Here is a 14,584-nt window from a genome sequence, read left to right on the forward strand (position 1 = left end):
AAAGTGTCACACATGTGGTATCGCATTACTCAGGATAAGTGATTTTGGGGTGTCTTTTTACATATACCCATGCTGGGTGAGATAAATATTTCTGTCAAATGACAACTTTGTATAAAAAAATGGGAAAAGTTGTCTTTTGCCGAGATAGTTCTCTCACTCAGCATGGGTATATGTAAAATGACACCCCAAAACACATTGCCCAACTTCTCCTGAGTACTGCGATACCACATGTGTGACACTTTTTTGCAGCCTAGGTGGGCAAAGGGGCCCACATTCCAAAGAGCACCTTTTGGATTTCACAGGCCATTTTTTGCACATTTTGATTTCAAACTACTTCTCACGCTTTAGGGCCCCTAAAATGCCAGGGCAGTATAACTACCGCACAAGTGACCCCATTTTGAAAAGAAGACACCCCAAGGTATTTCACAATGGGCATAGTGAGTTCATGGAAGTTTTTATTTTTTGTCACAAGTTAGTGGAATATGAGACTTTGCAAGAAAAAATTAATAAAAAATCATAATTTTCCGCTAACTTGTGACAAAAAATAAAAAATTCTAGGAACTCGCCATGCCCCTCACAGAATACCTTGGGGTGTCTTCTTTCCAAAATGGGGTCACTTGTGGGGTAGTTATACTGCCCTGGCATTTTAGGGGCCCTAATGCGTGAGAAGTAGTTTGAAATCCAAATGTGTTAATGCCCTGTAAAATCCTAAAGGTGCTCTTTGGAATGTGGGCCCCTTTGCCCACCTAGGCTGCAAAAAAGTGTCACAAGTGGTATCGCCGTACTCAGGAGAAGTTGGGCAATGTGTTTTGGGGTGTCATTTTACATATACCCATGCTGAGTGAGAGAAATATCTCGGCAAAAGACAACTTTTCCCATTTTTTTATACAAAGTTGTCATTTGACAGAAATATTTATCTCACCCAGCATGGGTATATGTAAAAAGACACCCAAAGAATGTGTTCACAAACACGCCGAGCAGCAGCAACGTTTCGGCTATCAGGTAGCCTTTATCAAGCTAAATAACAAGTGATGCTATCAATCCTAATATAGTGGATCTAGTCCCTCCCATTGGGGCAGGGAACCACCATCAGGTGTCACAACCCCTACAATTGTAAATGCGATCCCAGTAACCAACCCATCAAAGGACCACCCACAGTATTAGTGTTTGTGTACACATCCCTTTAAGAATTCTTAATAGAGAAGAAACTGTAGATGCTGCCGTGGCCGTCTTTTGATTGCTATCCAGAGGATAGGTCATCAATATGAAAAAGCCCAGACAACCTCTTTAAAACTATATTATTGTAAGGGGGGCATAACTACTGTGTGGGGGCACTAAAGGGGCATAACTATTCTGTGGGGGCATTAAGGGGATATCACTAGTGTGTGGGGGCACTATGTGGGAGCACAAGGGGGGGGGGATTGGTCATGTATAGACACTTGGTGGAGTTAGAGGCGTAGCTTAGTGTGAAATACATTTCCTGCAGAGCACAACACTAAGATGTTGTGCCTCCTTATGCATTTCAACATATGGGAGGTATGTAATATTTGCATCTGGGGCTCCATGAGATGTGATACAATTGCAGGACCCCTTGTACAACCTCACAGGCCGCCTTATATGGGTAAATCACAGCATTGTGGCGTCCGCTATAAGCCAGGATGCAGATGTGCACACAGCCCTAGCTCAGATCTACTGGCTGCTATCTGCTGTTCCATCCTGTGTGGGCCGCACAGAGCACAGCAGTCCAGTGTCAGGTGTGAACAGGCCCTTACAGCCAGGTCAGTTGGACGCTGGGTTAGTACTGGAAGGTCATGTGACCGACATCACGTGATGTGAATTGTTGCGAAACGTTTCCTCCTGGCGGTCACATAGACGTGAATGGGAAAAGTGACACAACCTCATCGTTTCCCTCCAGGAGACGAGTGTAAACCGCAGCCCACGAACTATCACCAGTGTACACAGGCGGCAGCTGTAGTACAGGACGGAGGGGAACAGCAGGCCACTCACACACACCACTGGAGCTGTCAGCGAGCGGAAGAGTTAAGTCCGTGGGCGTGTTCTTACAGCAGCCAAACTCCGCCCTTGTTATCGCCACGCCCATTCCACAGCCCTTCACCCAATCAGCGTCAAGCAAAGGAAATGCGGGAAAATCTAAACACAATAAAACCGAGAAAAGAAGGGGCGTCCTGCCTTATAAGGCGATGTGCGCGCATGCGCAGAACGTCACCTCGGGCCGCCGGGTTCCAAATTGGAATGCGGCCCCAGAGATAGAGCGGAGGAGACAGGAGCCGCCGCACTCCGCCCCGACTCCCCGGACCAGTGAGCGCCCCGAATCCCCCGTGCTCCCGGAACACTGCTGGATGCTCTGAGCACCGGAGTATGCTAGGACAGCAGCAACCGCCGCCGCCACAGGCGTTCTACTACTCGCAGGGCGGCAGCAGCGGGGTGGAGGACAGTCAGCTGGTCTCCTATGTGGAGGATTATCTGGAGTGCATCGAGTCTCTGCCCCTGGAGATCCAGAGAACCGTCACCCTGCTGCGGGAGATCGACACCAAGTACCGAGGTGAGCGAGGCGCTACACGTGGCCGGGGGGGCTGCGCGCACCCCGGGGACCCCCACAGTGATAGCGGGTCACGTCCCCGCCTGTCATGCACTGCTGCTGGGGAGGTGTGCGGGGTCCCTCTTCTGCCTCTTTTCAGCCATTTTGAAAGCTGAAAGTGATGTAGTGTACGATCAACTTGTAGAACTACAAGTCCCAGCGTTCGCTGTGGGGCTTACAGCTCTCCGCACGCCGTCCGCGCTGTGACTAGTCTGGGGCTTGTAGTTCTACAGCGTCAGGAGCCTCCATACCGGAGTGTCGCCTGGCTGCTTATGTAGCGGGTGTGAGAGCGGAGAGCTTTATTACAGGCTGGGCCGGGAGGACACGGGGGGCGTCGTACATATCACCCGCGCGTGTTACCGTGTATCAGCTCGTACGGAGCGTGTGCGCAGTGTAATCCCCGTATACTGTCAGTGAGCGCGGCATCACTTCCGGGGCCGGCCACATGTCCGGAAGACTAGTTAGGCCCTGCCTATTGTGGGCGGGGCTTACCTTCCACGGTACTTCCGGGTGTAGTCGGCAGTAGGGAAAGCTATGGGAGACCCCGCCCACTCAGGGCCGTCCTTTCTTGGGGGTGGGATCGGGGGCTGGATAGGACCCGCCTATTAGAGGTGGTCCGCATACTTTGTTCATCACGTCATGGGATACACCCTCTTTATAGAACGGCTGCCAGCGGGCCACGCCACCGACCTGCCCCTTGTAACCATAGGACTATGTATAGCTTCCCATCTGCCCCTCCCACTCCATAATGTGCTCACTCTATAGTCCCTGTATCCAGTGCCTTACGTACACTGTGTGTGTAGGAGTATTCTTATAGTCCCCACTACAGTGTTCCTGATTACTGATCTTGTAGGGGGGGGGGGGGGGTGAGTAGTTTTTACATCCTCTAGTCCTGATTATTGATCTTTGTAAGAAGAGGGGGGGGGGGGGGGGGGGAGTAGTGTTTACATCCTCTAGTACCGATTACTGATCTTGTAAGAAGGGGGAGTAGTGTTTAAACACTACTCCAGGAGCATAGGTGAGGAGGACTCGTGACTGCTTCCACCATGGATGTGGCAGGGAGGCTTTCAGAGGTGTGATTGGGTAAGCCATAGAATGCCATACGAAATAAAGGGCTTCTCCAGGAGCCCCACGACTTCTGCAAACAGTTAAAGGCAGATCAGATCCCAAAGAGCCCCTTTAAAGGGCTTCTGTCACCCACTAAACTGTTTTTTTTTTTTTGGCTTACTTATAATCCCTATACTGCGATTTATGCATACATAATCATTTTGGTTCAGTAGGTTGTGTTAAAAACGTGCCTTTAAAATATGCCAATTACCTTGCTACCAGGAAGTAGGGCGGCTACTTGCTGGTAGCAGCCGCATCCTCCGATCCTAATGACGCCCCCTCCGCAAGTTGATTGACAGGGCCAGGGAACGGAATCGTTCTCTGCTGGCCCTGTTTGCATTCAAAATCTCGCGCCTGCGCCATACCTGTCTTCAATCGGCGCAGGCGCACTGAGAGGCGGACGCTTGCTCGGTCGCTCCATCCTCAATGCGCCTGCACCGGGTGCAGATGTGACGTCATCCGCGCATTGAGGATGGCGCGAGCGGCTGCCTCTCAGTGCGCCTGCGCCGACTGAATACCGTTACGGCGCAGGCGCGAGATCTTGATAGCAGACAGGGCTAGCAGAGGACGATCCCGTTCACTGGCCCTGTCAATCAACATGCGGAGGGGGCGTCTTTAGGATCGGAGGATGCGGCTGCTACCAGCAAGTAGCCGCCCTACTTGCTGGTAGCAAGGTAATTGTGTTAAAAACTTGCTTTTAAAATATGCCAATCTACTGAACCAAAATAATTAGATTATGTAGGCATAAATCGCAGTATAGGGATTATAAGTAAGCAAAAAAAAAAAAACCTGTTTAGTGGGGTGACAGAAGCCCTTTAATAAGAAGGTGATCAATCCCTTTCAGTTTGATATTGTACATGCTGAGACTTGGGTTGACCATCATGTTGTATGAACATGTTCTGCATATGGCAAGTGTCCCTTTGGTATGGATCTTCTTTTTTTTATTTTCTGGGATACAATGAAAATATACCACTCTGTATTGTTTTACAATGGTGATATTGGCCACTTTCTGTCAGAGGTCTAGGGACTGGGGAGTCTTTTAATCAGCTGTTGCTTTGTACCTGGCGCTATCCTTTTTTAGGGCTTCTGTAACCAGAATTATTGTAGGGGAACATGCTGACCTGTGACATGTGCCGCAGTCTTGGTCCTTTTATTATGCGCAGACGAGCCTGTAGGAGCAGTGGGCACGTTGCCGTTACCCCTAGAGGCTCCGTTCTGCCTGTTGCTACCACTGGAGCCCCTGTTGCTTCTACAAGCTCATGTGCGTACATTAAAAGTTCAGTTTTCTCAGAAGTAAAGCCACAGATGGGGATGGGACCAAGACTGTGGCACATGTTCCCCTACAATAATTCTGGTTAAATGCTGCTGTATGTGTACCGGAGGGGAGAGGAGTGTGGCCGTCTACAAGGTGACTTATTTCTGTCCATGTATTGTAGAGCCTTTTGTATCAGATGTGAGTTTTCAAGCTGTGGTTCTGTAGCAAAAGTGCATTTCCTAGGATGCCTTGCTCAGGCCAATTGTAGTAGATGTGCACTGTAGAGCCACAGATTGGTGACCATTGGCCTAGAAAATGATGAAAGGTGCAGCTATTATAGTTATTAGTCACTTTAAACAAGGGCATCTTTTAAAGGGCTTGTCCAGTTTCAAGAGAAAACCAGACACCAACAGAATCTGACTCAAATTAAGAACAGGTAAATACTAGTGTTGAGAGAAGCACGCGTCAGATGCTTCATCCAAAGTCTCTTCGTTCAAAAATTTGTAATACTGCACGGAGATCCGTCTCTGTACAGTATTAAAATGCATGGCATCTGAAGCTCTCTTCGTTAAACACGAATACTTACCTGCCATCTCCTGTGCTGCTGCTCATTTCTCCCAGCCAGGTACTATTTACTTGGCTGCAGCAGTGATGTCATATCGACAACATGTGACCACTGCAGCCAGTCACTGTCATAAGTGGTATAACTGATTGGCTGCCGCTGTCATGTGAAAGTGATGTCACGGCTGCAGCTGGGTAAATAGTCTAACCCCAGAGCAGTGGTTCGGGCTCTGTCTGGAAAGTACTTCAGGCAGATCAGGTTTCCTCATGAAACTGGAGAACTCCTTTAAAGGGTTACATTGAGTAGTACTAAGGACTGCCAGACTATGGTTCCTAGATCAAGAGTGCCTGGCATCCAACTTGAAAGGACCTTTAAAAAGAGTATTGTAGGGCAAGGAGCTCTGCTGATTACAATGTTGCTATTAGCTAATCAGCATCAGAGAGGAGGTGTTAATTGGGAGTTTATACCAGGTTACTTACTAGATTGACAGGCCTCTTGTTACTTGTATAGGGTGAGACCTTTAACTGAAGCTGGTGGGGAGCTGGCCCTGTGAGTAAAACGGAGCAGGACAGCCTGACATCTGTAGCCGAGGCAGATGACGATCCTGCCAGGTACAGGTATACCCATCTTTTAGGTCATTTACTGTCTTCTTTTCTATCTACAGAAGCATTAAAGGAGATCGATGAGGTCTACGAGAAGCATTCAAATGAAAGTGACCCCAGCCAAAAGAAACGCCTGCTGCAGCAACTTCAGCGAGCGCTGATTGTCACCCAGGAGCTGGGGGACGATAAGATACAGTTGGTCACCCAAGTATTTGAGTTGGTAGAAAACCGGACCAAGCAGATTGATGCCGTGTGCAAGGGCTTTGCCGACCCAGACGAAAATGAAAAATCTACCGAAAAGACAAAAGCCGACTCCGCTTCTTTAGAGCGCTCTACTCGGCGACCTCGCAGGCAGCGCAACAGTGAGAGTAGGGACTTGTGTCATATGGTCAATGGGGCAGATGACCTTGATGAGCCACCTAAAGAGAAGAAGCCCAAGTCTTCTAAGAAGAAGAAGAGAACCAAACACAAGCAGGAAAGGGACATGTCTCCTATTCCCTTTCCCATCGATCCCAACGAGCCGACGTACTGCTTGTGTAACCAAGTGTCCTACGGGGAGATGATAGGGTGCGATAACGAAGAGTGTGCCATAGAGTGGTTCCATTTCTCCTGTGTTGGACTGACCTACAAACCAAAGGGCAAGTGGTATTGTCCTGACTGCAGAGGAGACAATGAAAAAACAATGAGCAAAAATACAGAAAAAACAAAGAGGGACAGAAGGTCTAGATAGCACGGGATTTTTTTTTTTTTTTTTTGTATAGTCTGTTTTTGCCTCTTTGTATGTTTTAGGTAACGTGGACACATTTTTAATAGTATTGTAATATTAAAAGCTGTTTGGGTTGTGACTAGTCTTATTTCCAGCAAGTGCGGCTGACTTATTTTTTTCACTGTACCAGCAGAAAGCCTAGAGAACTGTTTGATTCCGTTTTGTAGCCATTGCAGTAGTGTAGAGCACTTCTATAATGCTCTTCGCTTGTAATCAGGAGAGCACACGACTTCAGGATCCTTCCTATCACTTGCCGTGGACTGCAGGAGTATAAAGCACATTGAATATGTTTGAAAAGATTGTAGAGATTTCTTACGGCGTAGCAGTCTGGCAATAGTTAATTTTCCAGAAATGTTACACCTCTGCTTAAAGGACAGATTAGTTTGCCATGGCAGTATTCAGTCACTGAAAGTGATTTTACAGATGTGGGAAGTTGTCACATGTGGCTTGAAGTACATCAAAAGCATTTTTTTTAATTGTCCCAGTAAATATGAAATGAAACATAAAGCAACTTTGCTATAGGTTGAACTTTAAAATTTCCAACCGTTTTGTGTATGCAGTTCCTGCGCAGACTGAATCTCCATGGTAACAGACGGCAAACTTTCCATGTAGTATTTCAGTTTCTGGCTAGGTTCACATGGCAAAACCTGCAGTGGCAAATGGTCTTTTTGGTGTCAGTTATGTCATTTTGTGGTGTTTTAGTGAGTTTGTACAAGTGTTTTAACCTCCTAACTGCTCATATTTGGATTGGTAGCAGCTAGTTGTAGGGACGTTGTCTTGTTTGAAAGCTTGCATTTCAAGCTTTTAAACAATACCAGTATCACAGCATTATTTTCACTACAGTGGATATCGCCCGCTGCTGTTGTGCTAATGCTGTGATTCTCATCTTGTATGAATGCTTGGACTGCCACATAGGCATGTCTCTTCTGCTACCAATCCAGAGATATTAACAGCGGAAGCAGCCCCACCCCTCGCTGCCCGAGCTGTGCTTAGGCAGAACGGTTAGGTGGTTAAAGGGAATGTGTCATCAGAAAACGACCTATTGTTTAAAAGTTTTTTCAAAGACTTACTGATGACCTATCCATGGGATAGGTCTTCAGTATGTTATGTATCTGATTGTTGGGGTCTGACACCCGGGACATCAGCTGTTTGCGAAGGCACCAGTGCTCCTGTGAGTACCGTGGCCTTCTCTGTTCTTACCAAGCATGGCACTGGACATGGTATAGCGGCTGTGCTCGGCCCCATTTACATGTCCTGTTAATGTGTTTTCACTGGCCTAGGAAAAGCTGTGAGCGCTGCAGCCTTCTAAAACAGCTGATAGATTGGGGTCCCGGCCCTTCACCGATCAGATACTGATGACCTATCCTCAGGTTAACACAAAACATAAAGGGGACGGCAGCATCTTCAGTGTATTCCTTTTATTGGACAAACCTTACAGAAATGTCAAAGCCAGACAGCTGCGTTTCAGCTACATTTTAGCCTTTATCAAGCTTGATAAAGGCTAAGATGTAGCCGAAACGCAGCTGTCTGGCATTGACTGCACGCATTCTGTAAGGTTTGTCCAATAAAAGGAATACACTGGAGCTGCTGCCGTCCCCTTATGTCTTGTGCTGAGGATATGTGGTCGTGGTTTGGCTGATGCATTCTGGCGGGGGTCGTAGAAGTCTGAGGGCGCTGCTCTATAATACTATTTGTACTATCCTCAGGTTAACTCATCAGTATTAAATTCTTGGAAAACCCCTTTAAATCATGTCTTTAATGAACTTTATTTTCAAAGAATTTTTGATGTTATTTATAAGTTTCCATATCCTTATCTTTGTTAAAAATAAAATTCTGCCGTTTTTGCACTGGCCACTACGCCTAATTATAGCAGCTATCTGCATATCCTTACAGGCTGGATTAGAATGACAGAGATCACCTTTGTATAGATAACACAGAATCCACCAGTCACAGCAGGTCATCTCTTCTTTCCTTGTACAATGACCTCTGCAGAGAACTCTCCTATAGAAGACAATGAGGTCCCATGTGGCTGCCGTAAAGCATATCTCTAAGAAGAGCTCAGGCTGGATGGCAGCCCCCATTATTGTGTTTAGGAAATAGAATGAATAAATCTGCAATTGTAAGAGATTACAGGTAAAAAAAAAAAAAAAGATATGTTATCTGTTTGTAGAAGAACATTTTGGTGACACATTACCTTTAGGGCTCATTACCAATGCCATTGTCCAACATCGGTGCGGATTCTGCAGCCTGAGCCAGACCCTTTTAACTGGAAGGGGTCTGTGATCTGTCTGCACCGCAAAAATAATAAAAAAATGTTTTTGGCGGCATGGACAGAAACCTCACAAGTTCCTCAAGTGAATTGGATCCACATCCGTGATGCAGTAAGCACACGGCCGGTACTCGGATATCGTAGACCCGCTGTTCGCAGGCTATAATGCGGGCGCAGACTGGCAACAACTGTGTTTATGAGCCCTTAAGGAGAGTGTTTCTGCTTCCCCACTTTCATTTTAAATCCACCATCAAATCTGCTTCAAACATGCAACTTCTCAAGCGTTTTGCTAATCAGCTGCCATTTATGGGCTTTGAATGTGGATTATGCAGCAGAAAATACCAGCTTTCCAATGTCGACTCGGCAGATTTTTCCATGTGAACATAGCCTCATACTTTAAAAAAAAAAAGTGGGTTGCTGGTGGCTCACCTGACCAATACAATGTCTAGGTGCTCTAGGTTTAGACTGATTCACCCAATCAGAGAAGGAAGGTATGCAATAGAAGTGTATAATGAAAACCGGCACTCTACATCTGGCGGTAACACTTAAAGAGCAATGTAGACAGGATGGTAAAAATATGCATTTATTGGTTATCTATATCAATAGTATAGGTGAGGGAATATTAAAAGGGTAATAATAAAAGTAGAAATAAAAATTGCAAAATGCAGAGGTGGGAGTGCAAAATGGAGCAATGCGGTGGTCGTATGGTGGTGGTTACCACCTTCAATAGTTCATTGGCACTCTGGTGGGTCAATGTCCCTTGTGAACAATTTGCAGTAGAAAATGTGTATAAAATATTGCTGAGGCAAAAATAAATGCTGTGTTTCCCTGTTTAGGGATTGTTGGCCAGACCCTGTTAGTGGTCGCAATGAAAAAGATGAGGGTAATATACCAGTCGGGTGCTGCGCCCCACACACTGAGAAGGGCTGCACCCTGACTGTGGTTTACCTTCTTTGTAAGGTACGAGTGTCCCGGCTGCTTTTTTTTTTTTTTTTTTTTAGAGATAACCAATAAATGCATATTTTTACCATCCTGTCTACATTGCTATTTAAGTGTTACCGCCAGAGACTTGCTACCATTTGTCCACTTTGTGCCGACGTACATTTGGTAGGTTACAGGGGTTATCCGCTTTGGCTATGTTGATGACCTAACCTCAGGCTACCGGCATCCTTGGCAATCAGCTGATTAAAGAGAACTGACATTGCAGCGGTGAGCAGTGCTTCATCACCCCCATCCCCATTTACTTCAGTAGGACGGATCCTTCCTTTTCACTTGGAACTGTCCCGCTGGAGTGAATGGGATGGAGGAGATGTGAATGCACTGTGATATCGACAGCTAGCGGGGGAGAAGGCAGCGGCGCATTCTCGTTAATCAGCTGATCAGTGGGGGTGCTGTCGGTCTGATATTAATGACTTATATTCCTGAGGATAGGTCGTCAATATGGTAACAGTGGATAGCCTCTGACTAGATGTAGAACAGATGGGAGTATGACTTTTATTAGCACCAATTGCTAAGTTACACCACTTTTTATTTTTTTACAGTATACCTGATAAATAGGCTGGATTCACGTGTTTTTTGCCCTGTTTGACGTTTACATTTAAGGGGGGGAGATACAAAAACGCAGCACACCACATTCTTGTATCCTGCTCAGTCCAGTAAAAAAAGTATACTTTTTTTTTTACCATTGTATAAAAAACTAAAAGTATGCGTTTTCTTTACAATGGTGAACGAATGCCACTGTACAGCATCAGTCTGAGGCATCTGTTTAAGGTATACGTTACACGGATGGAGAACGTGATGTGAACTCAGCCATAAAGAATTAGTTAAGATAATTAAGATGACGCTCTGGCTCACAGTAAAAAAAAAAATATGATATTAAATCACAGTACATGCAGAATGTATAGTTAAAGAGGTGTTCCGGTTATGACAAGTTATTTCCTATCCGAGTGGTTGGCAAAGTGCGGCTCGCAAGCCACAAGCAGCTCTTTAGACCCTTCAATGCGGCTCTTTCCCATGGCGACCCATCCTGCACTAGAGAGGAACCGAATCTTGCCTGTGGGACGCATTTGCGTTCCACAAAACAAGAGAGGGCGTGTTCGCTAACTAGTATTAGTGCACGCACGCAAATGCGTCCCACAGGCAAGATAACTAGTATTAGCGCACGCGCATCATGACAGTGGTAGTACGCACCTCCTTCCAGAGCAGACGTCGGAACGAGGAGGAAGTGACGAGGGGTATTGAAAACTTCCCGGGCAGTGGAATCTGCCAGAGACAGAACACCGCTGCAGGCTACAAGTCAGAGTCAGTGTACCTCCTTCTACAGGTGACTCAATTATTTGGCATCAGCATTTACTTGGCATGTGTTTAAACAGCAAAAGTAATGTCTGCAGACAAGTTTAATAAAAGTAAAAAAATGATAAAGATAAAATGAAATAATAATCAAGATCAAAATAAAAGAAAGTACATATAAAAGTATGTAAAAACACACTCTGGGCTCATGCCCACGAATGTAAGGGTGCCGTGCCTGTGCTGCGGTCTGCAATGCATGGACACAGACCATGGGGCAGCTGCATGAGGATCGCAGACCCATTCACTTGAATGGGGTTCGCGATCCGCATCCGACTGCCAGCACCGCAAAAAAGTAGCGCATGCTGTGTGCAGCCCGCATCATGGACCCATTCACTTCAGCATGCGCTTCCTTCCTATATATTTTAGGTTTTAAAAACGTGGCTCTCAAAAGAAATTTCAATCGTGGTTTTGGCGATATTTGGCTCAGTTGACAAAAAAAGTTTGCCCACCACTGTCCTATCCCAACGTTTAGGGTCCATTCACACAACCGTATGAATAGGTCTGCATCTGTTCTGCAATTTTGTGGAACGGGTGTGGCCCCTTTCATTTAAATGGCCCCCCAAAGGTGCAGACAGCACATCATAGTTCCGTTCTGCGGCTCCAAAAAAACTTTGCAAATATTTTCTAAATAGCGCCGGCTATATGCAGTCTGCAAGATGCGGAACGCCCATGGCCTGTATCCATGTTTTGTAGGTCTGCAATTTGCTTAATGTACCAGATGGTCCTAGTTTTAGTCCTCTAAAGGACCTGAGGTCTGAATAGGACTACAAACCGGATTCCAAAACTGAATGCAATGATGTGGAGATGGCAAATGGCAATATTTTATTTGTAATAGAACGTAGATGACAGATCAAATGTTTAATCCGAGTAAATGTATCATTTTAAATGAAAAATACGTTGATTCAAATTTTCACGGTGTCAACAAATCCCCAAAAAAGTTGGGACAAGTAGCAATAAGAGGCTGGAAAAAGTAAATTTGAGCATAACGAAGAGCTGGAAGACCAATTAACACTAATTAGGTCAATTGGCAACATGATTAGGTATAAAAAGAGCTTCTCAGAGTGGCAGTGTCTCTCAGAAGCCAAGATGGGTAGAGGATCACCAATTCCCACAATGTTGTGCAGAAAGATAGTGGAGCAATATCAGAAAGGTGTTACCCAGACTTTGCATCTATCATCATCAACTGTGCATAACATCATCCGAAGATTCAGAGAATCTGGAACAATCTCTGTGCGTAAGGGTCAAGGCCGTAAAACCATACTGGATGCCCGTGATCTACGGGCCCTTAAACGACACTGCACCACAAACACGAATGCTACTGTAAAGGAAATCACAGAATGGGCTCAGGAATACTTCCAGAAACCATTGTCAGTGAACACAATCCACCGTGCCATCCGCCGTTGCCAGCTGAAACTCTACAGTGCAAAGAAGCCATTTCTAAGCAAGATTCACAAGCTCAGGCGTTTTCACTGGGCCAGGGATCATTTAAAATGGAGTGTGGCAAAATGGAAGACTGTTCTGTGGTCAGACGAGTCACAATTCAAAGTTCTTTTTGGAAATCTGGGACGCCATGTCATCCGGACCAAAGAGGACAAGGACAACCCAAGTTGTTATCAACGCTCAGTTCAGAAGCCTGCATCTCTGATGGTATGGGGTTGCATGAGTGCGTGTGGCATGGGCAGCTTGCATGTCTGGAAAGGCACCATCAATGCAGAAAAATATATTCAGGTTCTAGAACAACATATGCTCCCATCCAGACGTCATCTCTTTCAGGGAAGACCCTGCATTTTTCAACAAGATAATGCCAGACCACATTCTGCATCAATCACAACATCATGGCTGCGTAGGAGAAGGATCCGGGTACTGAAATGGCCAGTCTGCAGTCCAGTTCTTTCACCTATAGAGAACATTTGGCGCATCATAAAGAGGAAAGTGCAACAAAAAAGGCCCAAGACGATTGAACAGTTAGAGGCCTGTATTAGACAAGAATGGGAGAGCATTCCTATTTCTAAACTTGAGAAACTGGTCTCCTCCATCCCCAGACGTCTGTTGAGTGTTGTAAGCAGAAGGGGAGATGCCACACAGTGGTGAAAATGGCCTTGTCCCAACTTTTTGGGGATTTGTTGACACCATGAAATTCTGATTCAACATATTTTTCCCTTAAAATGGTACATTTTCTCAGTTTAAACTTTTGTTCCGTGATTTATGTTCTATTCTGAATAACATATTAGAAGTTGGCACCTCCACATCATTGCATTCAGTTTTTATTCACGATTTGTATAGTGTCCCAACTTTTGTAAACATTGCATCAGTCATGTGCCCACCGGCATTCAGCCCAGATATTGAACAGGTGAATAGTAGTTTATTGAGATGCAGAACATATACATCATACAGTACCACTGCCTGCATTTCATGTTTGTCAGTTTCTTAGCAGAAGCAGATCAAACATTGTTCTCCTGGTCTCCCCTGTATTTGTATTTTTCCAGTTAACTTTATTAACAACATCACCTAGAGACAGACTGCCATTTTACAAATCACCTAGAAACAGGCAGCCATGTAAACGTACATACAGTGAAGTAGTTGCTGTAATAACCACAGTGGTTTCCATGATTAGTCCTTTGTAGTTATCCCATGCGTCCAGACACAACAAATACATCATGTAACATTGTTACTGAATGTCAGTGGGGTGTCACATGGCAGATGCCGTGTTTCCTAGGCCATGGATGCATTACACAGGACTGACCCATGAGTTATAGTATTCTAGGCCATGGATGCATTACATGGGACTGACTGATTCATGGGCTATAATATTCTACTGTGCAATTAGGGGTCAACAGCCTGATATAAGAAATGTGTGCAAACAGAATTTTAAATAATGAATATTTGAAAACTCTATGACTTCTTATTATATAAACAAATGTAAAAAAAATTAAAACTGGAACGATCAGAACTCCTAATTTGACTCTAGCACTAAACAGCAGCAGACTGTGCTGGTAGAGAAACACGCCTGTCAGAGTTCGTTGTGTTCGGAAACTGCCGCAGCACGGCCAGGGCCCATTGATTATAATGGGATCC

The 14,584-nt window shown here is 45.5% G+C and overlaps 1 protein-coding gene across 1 annotated transcript; it reads left to right on the forward strand.

Annotated features, from left to right (window-relative positions):
* The first annotated feature begins 1,867 nt into the window (after positions 1 to 1,867).
* ING2 (inhibitor of growth family member 2) lies at positions 1,868 to 8,349 on the forward strand. The gene is made up of 2 exons (XM_044289497.1): positions 1,868 to 2,563; positions 6,188 to 8,349. Exons 1-2 carry the CDS (start codon positions 2,380 to 2,382, stop codon positions 6,853 to 6,855), a joined length of 852 nt encoding a protein of 283 aa, XP_044145432.1. The 5' UTR covers positions 1,868 to 2,379; the 3' UTR covers positions 6,856 to 8,349.
* Positions 8,350 to 14,584: the final 6,235 nt, after the last annotated feature.

This window comes from Bufo gargarizans, chromosome 1 (assembly GCF_014858855.1).
Source record: "Bufo gargarizans isolate SCDJY-AF-19 chromosome 1, ASM1485885v1, whole genome shotgun sequence".
Lineage (NCBI taxonomy): Eukaryota > Metazoa > Chordata > Amphibia > Anura > Bufonidae > Bufo > Bufo gargarizans.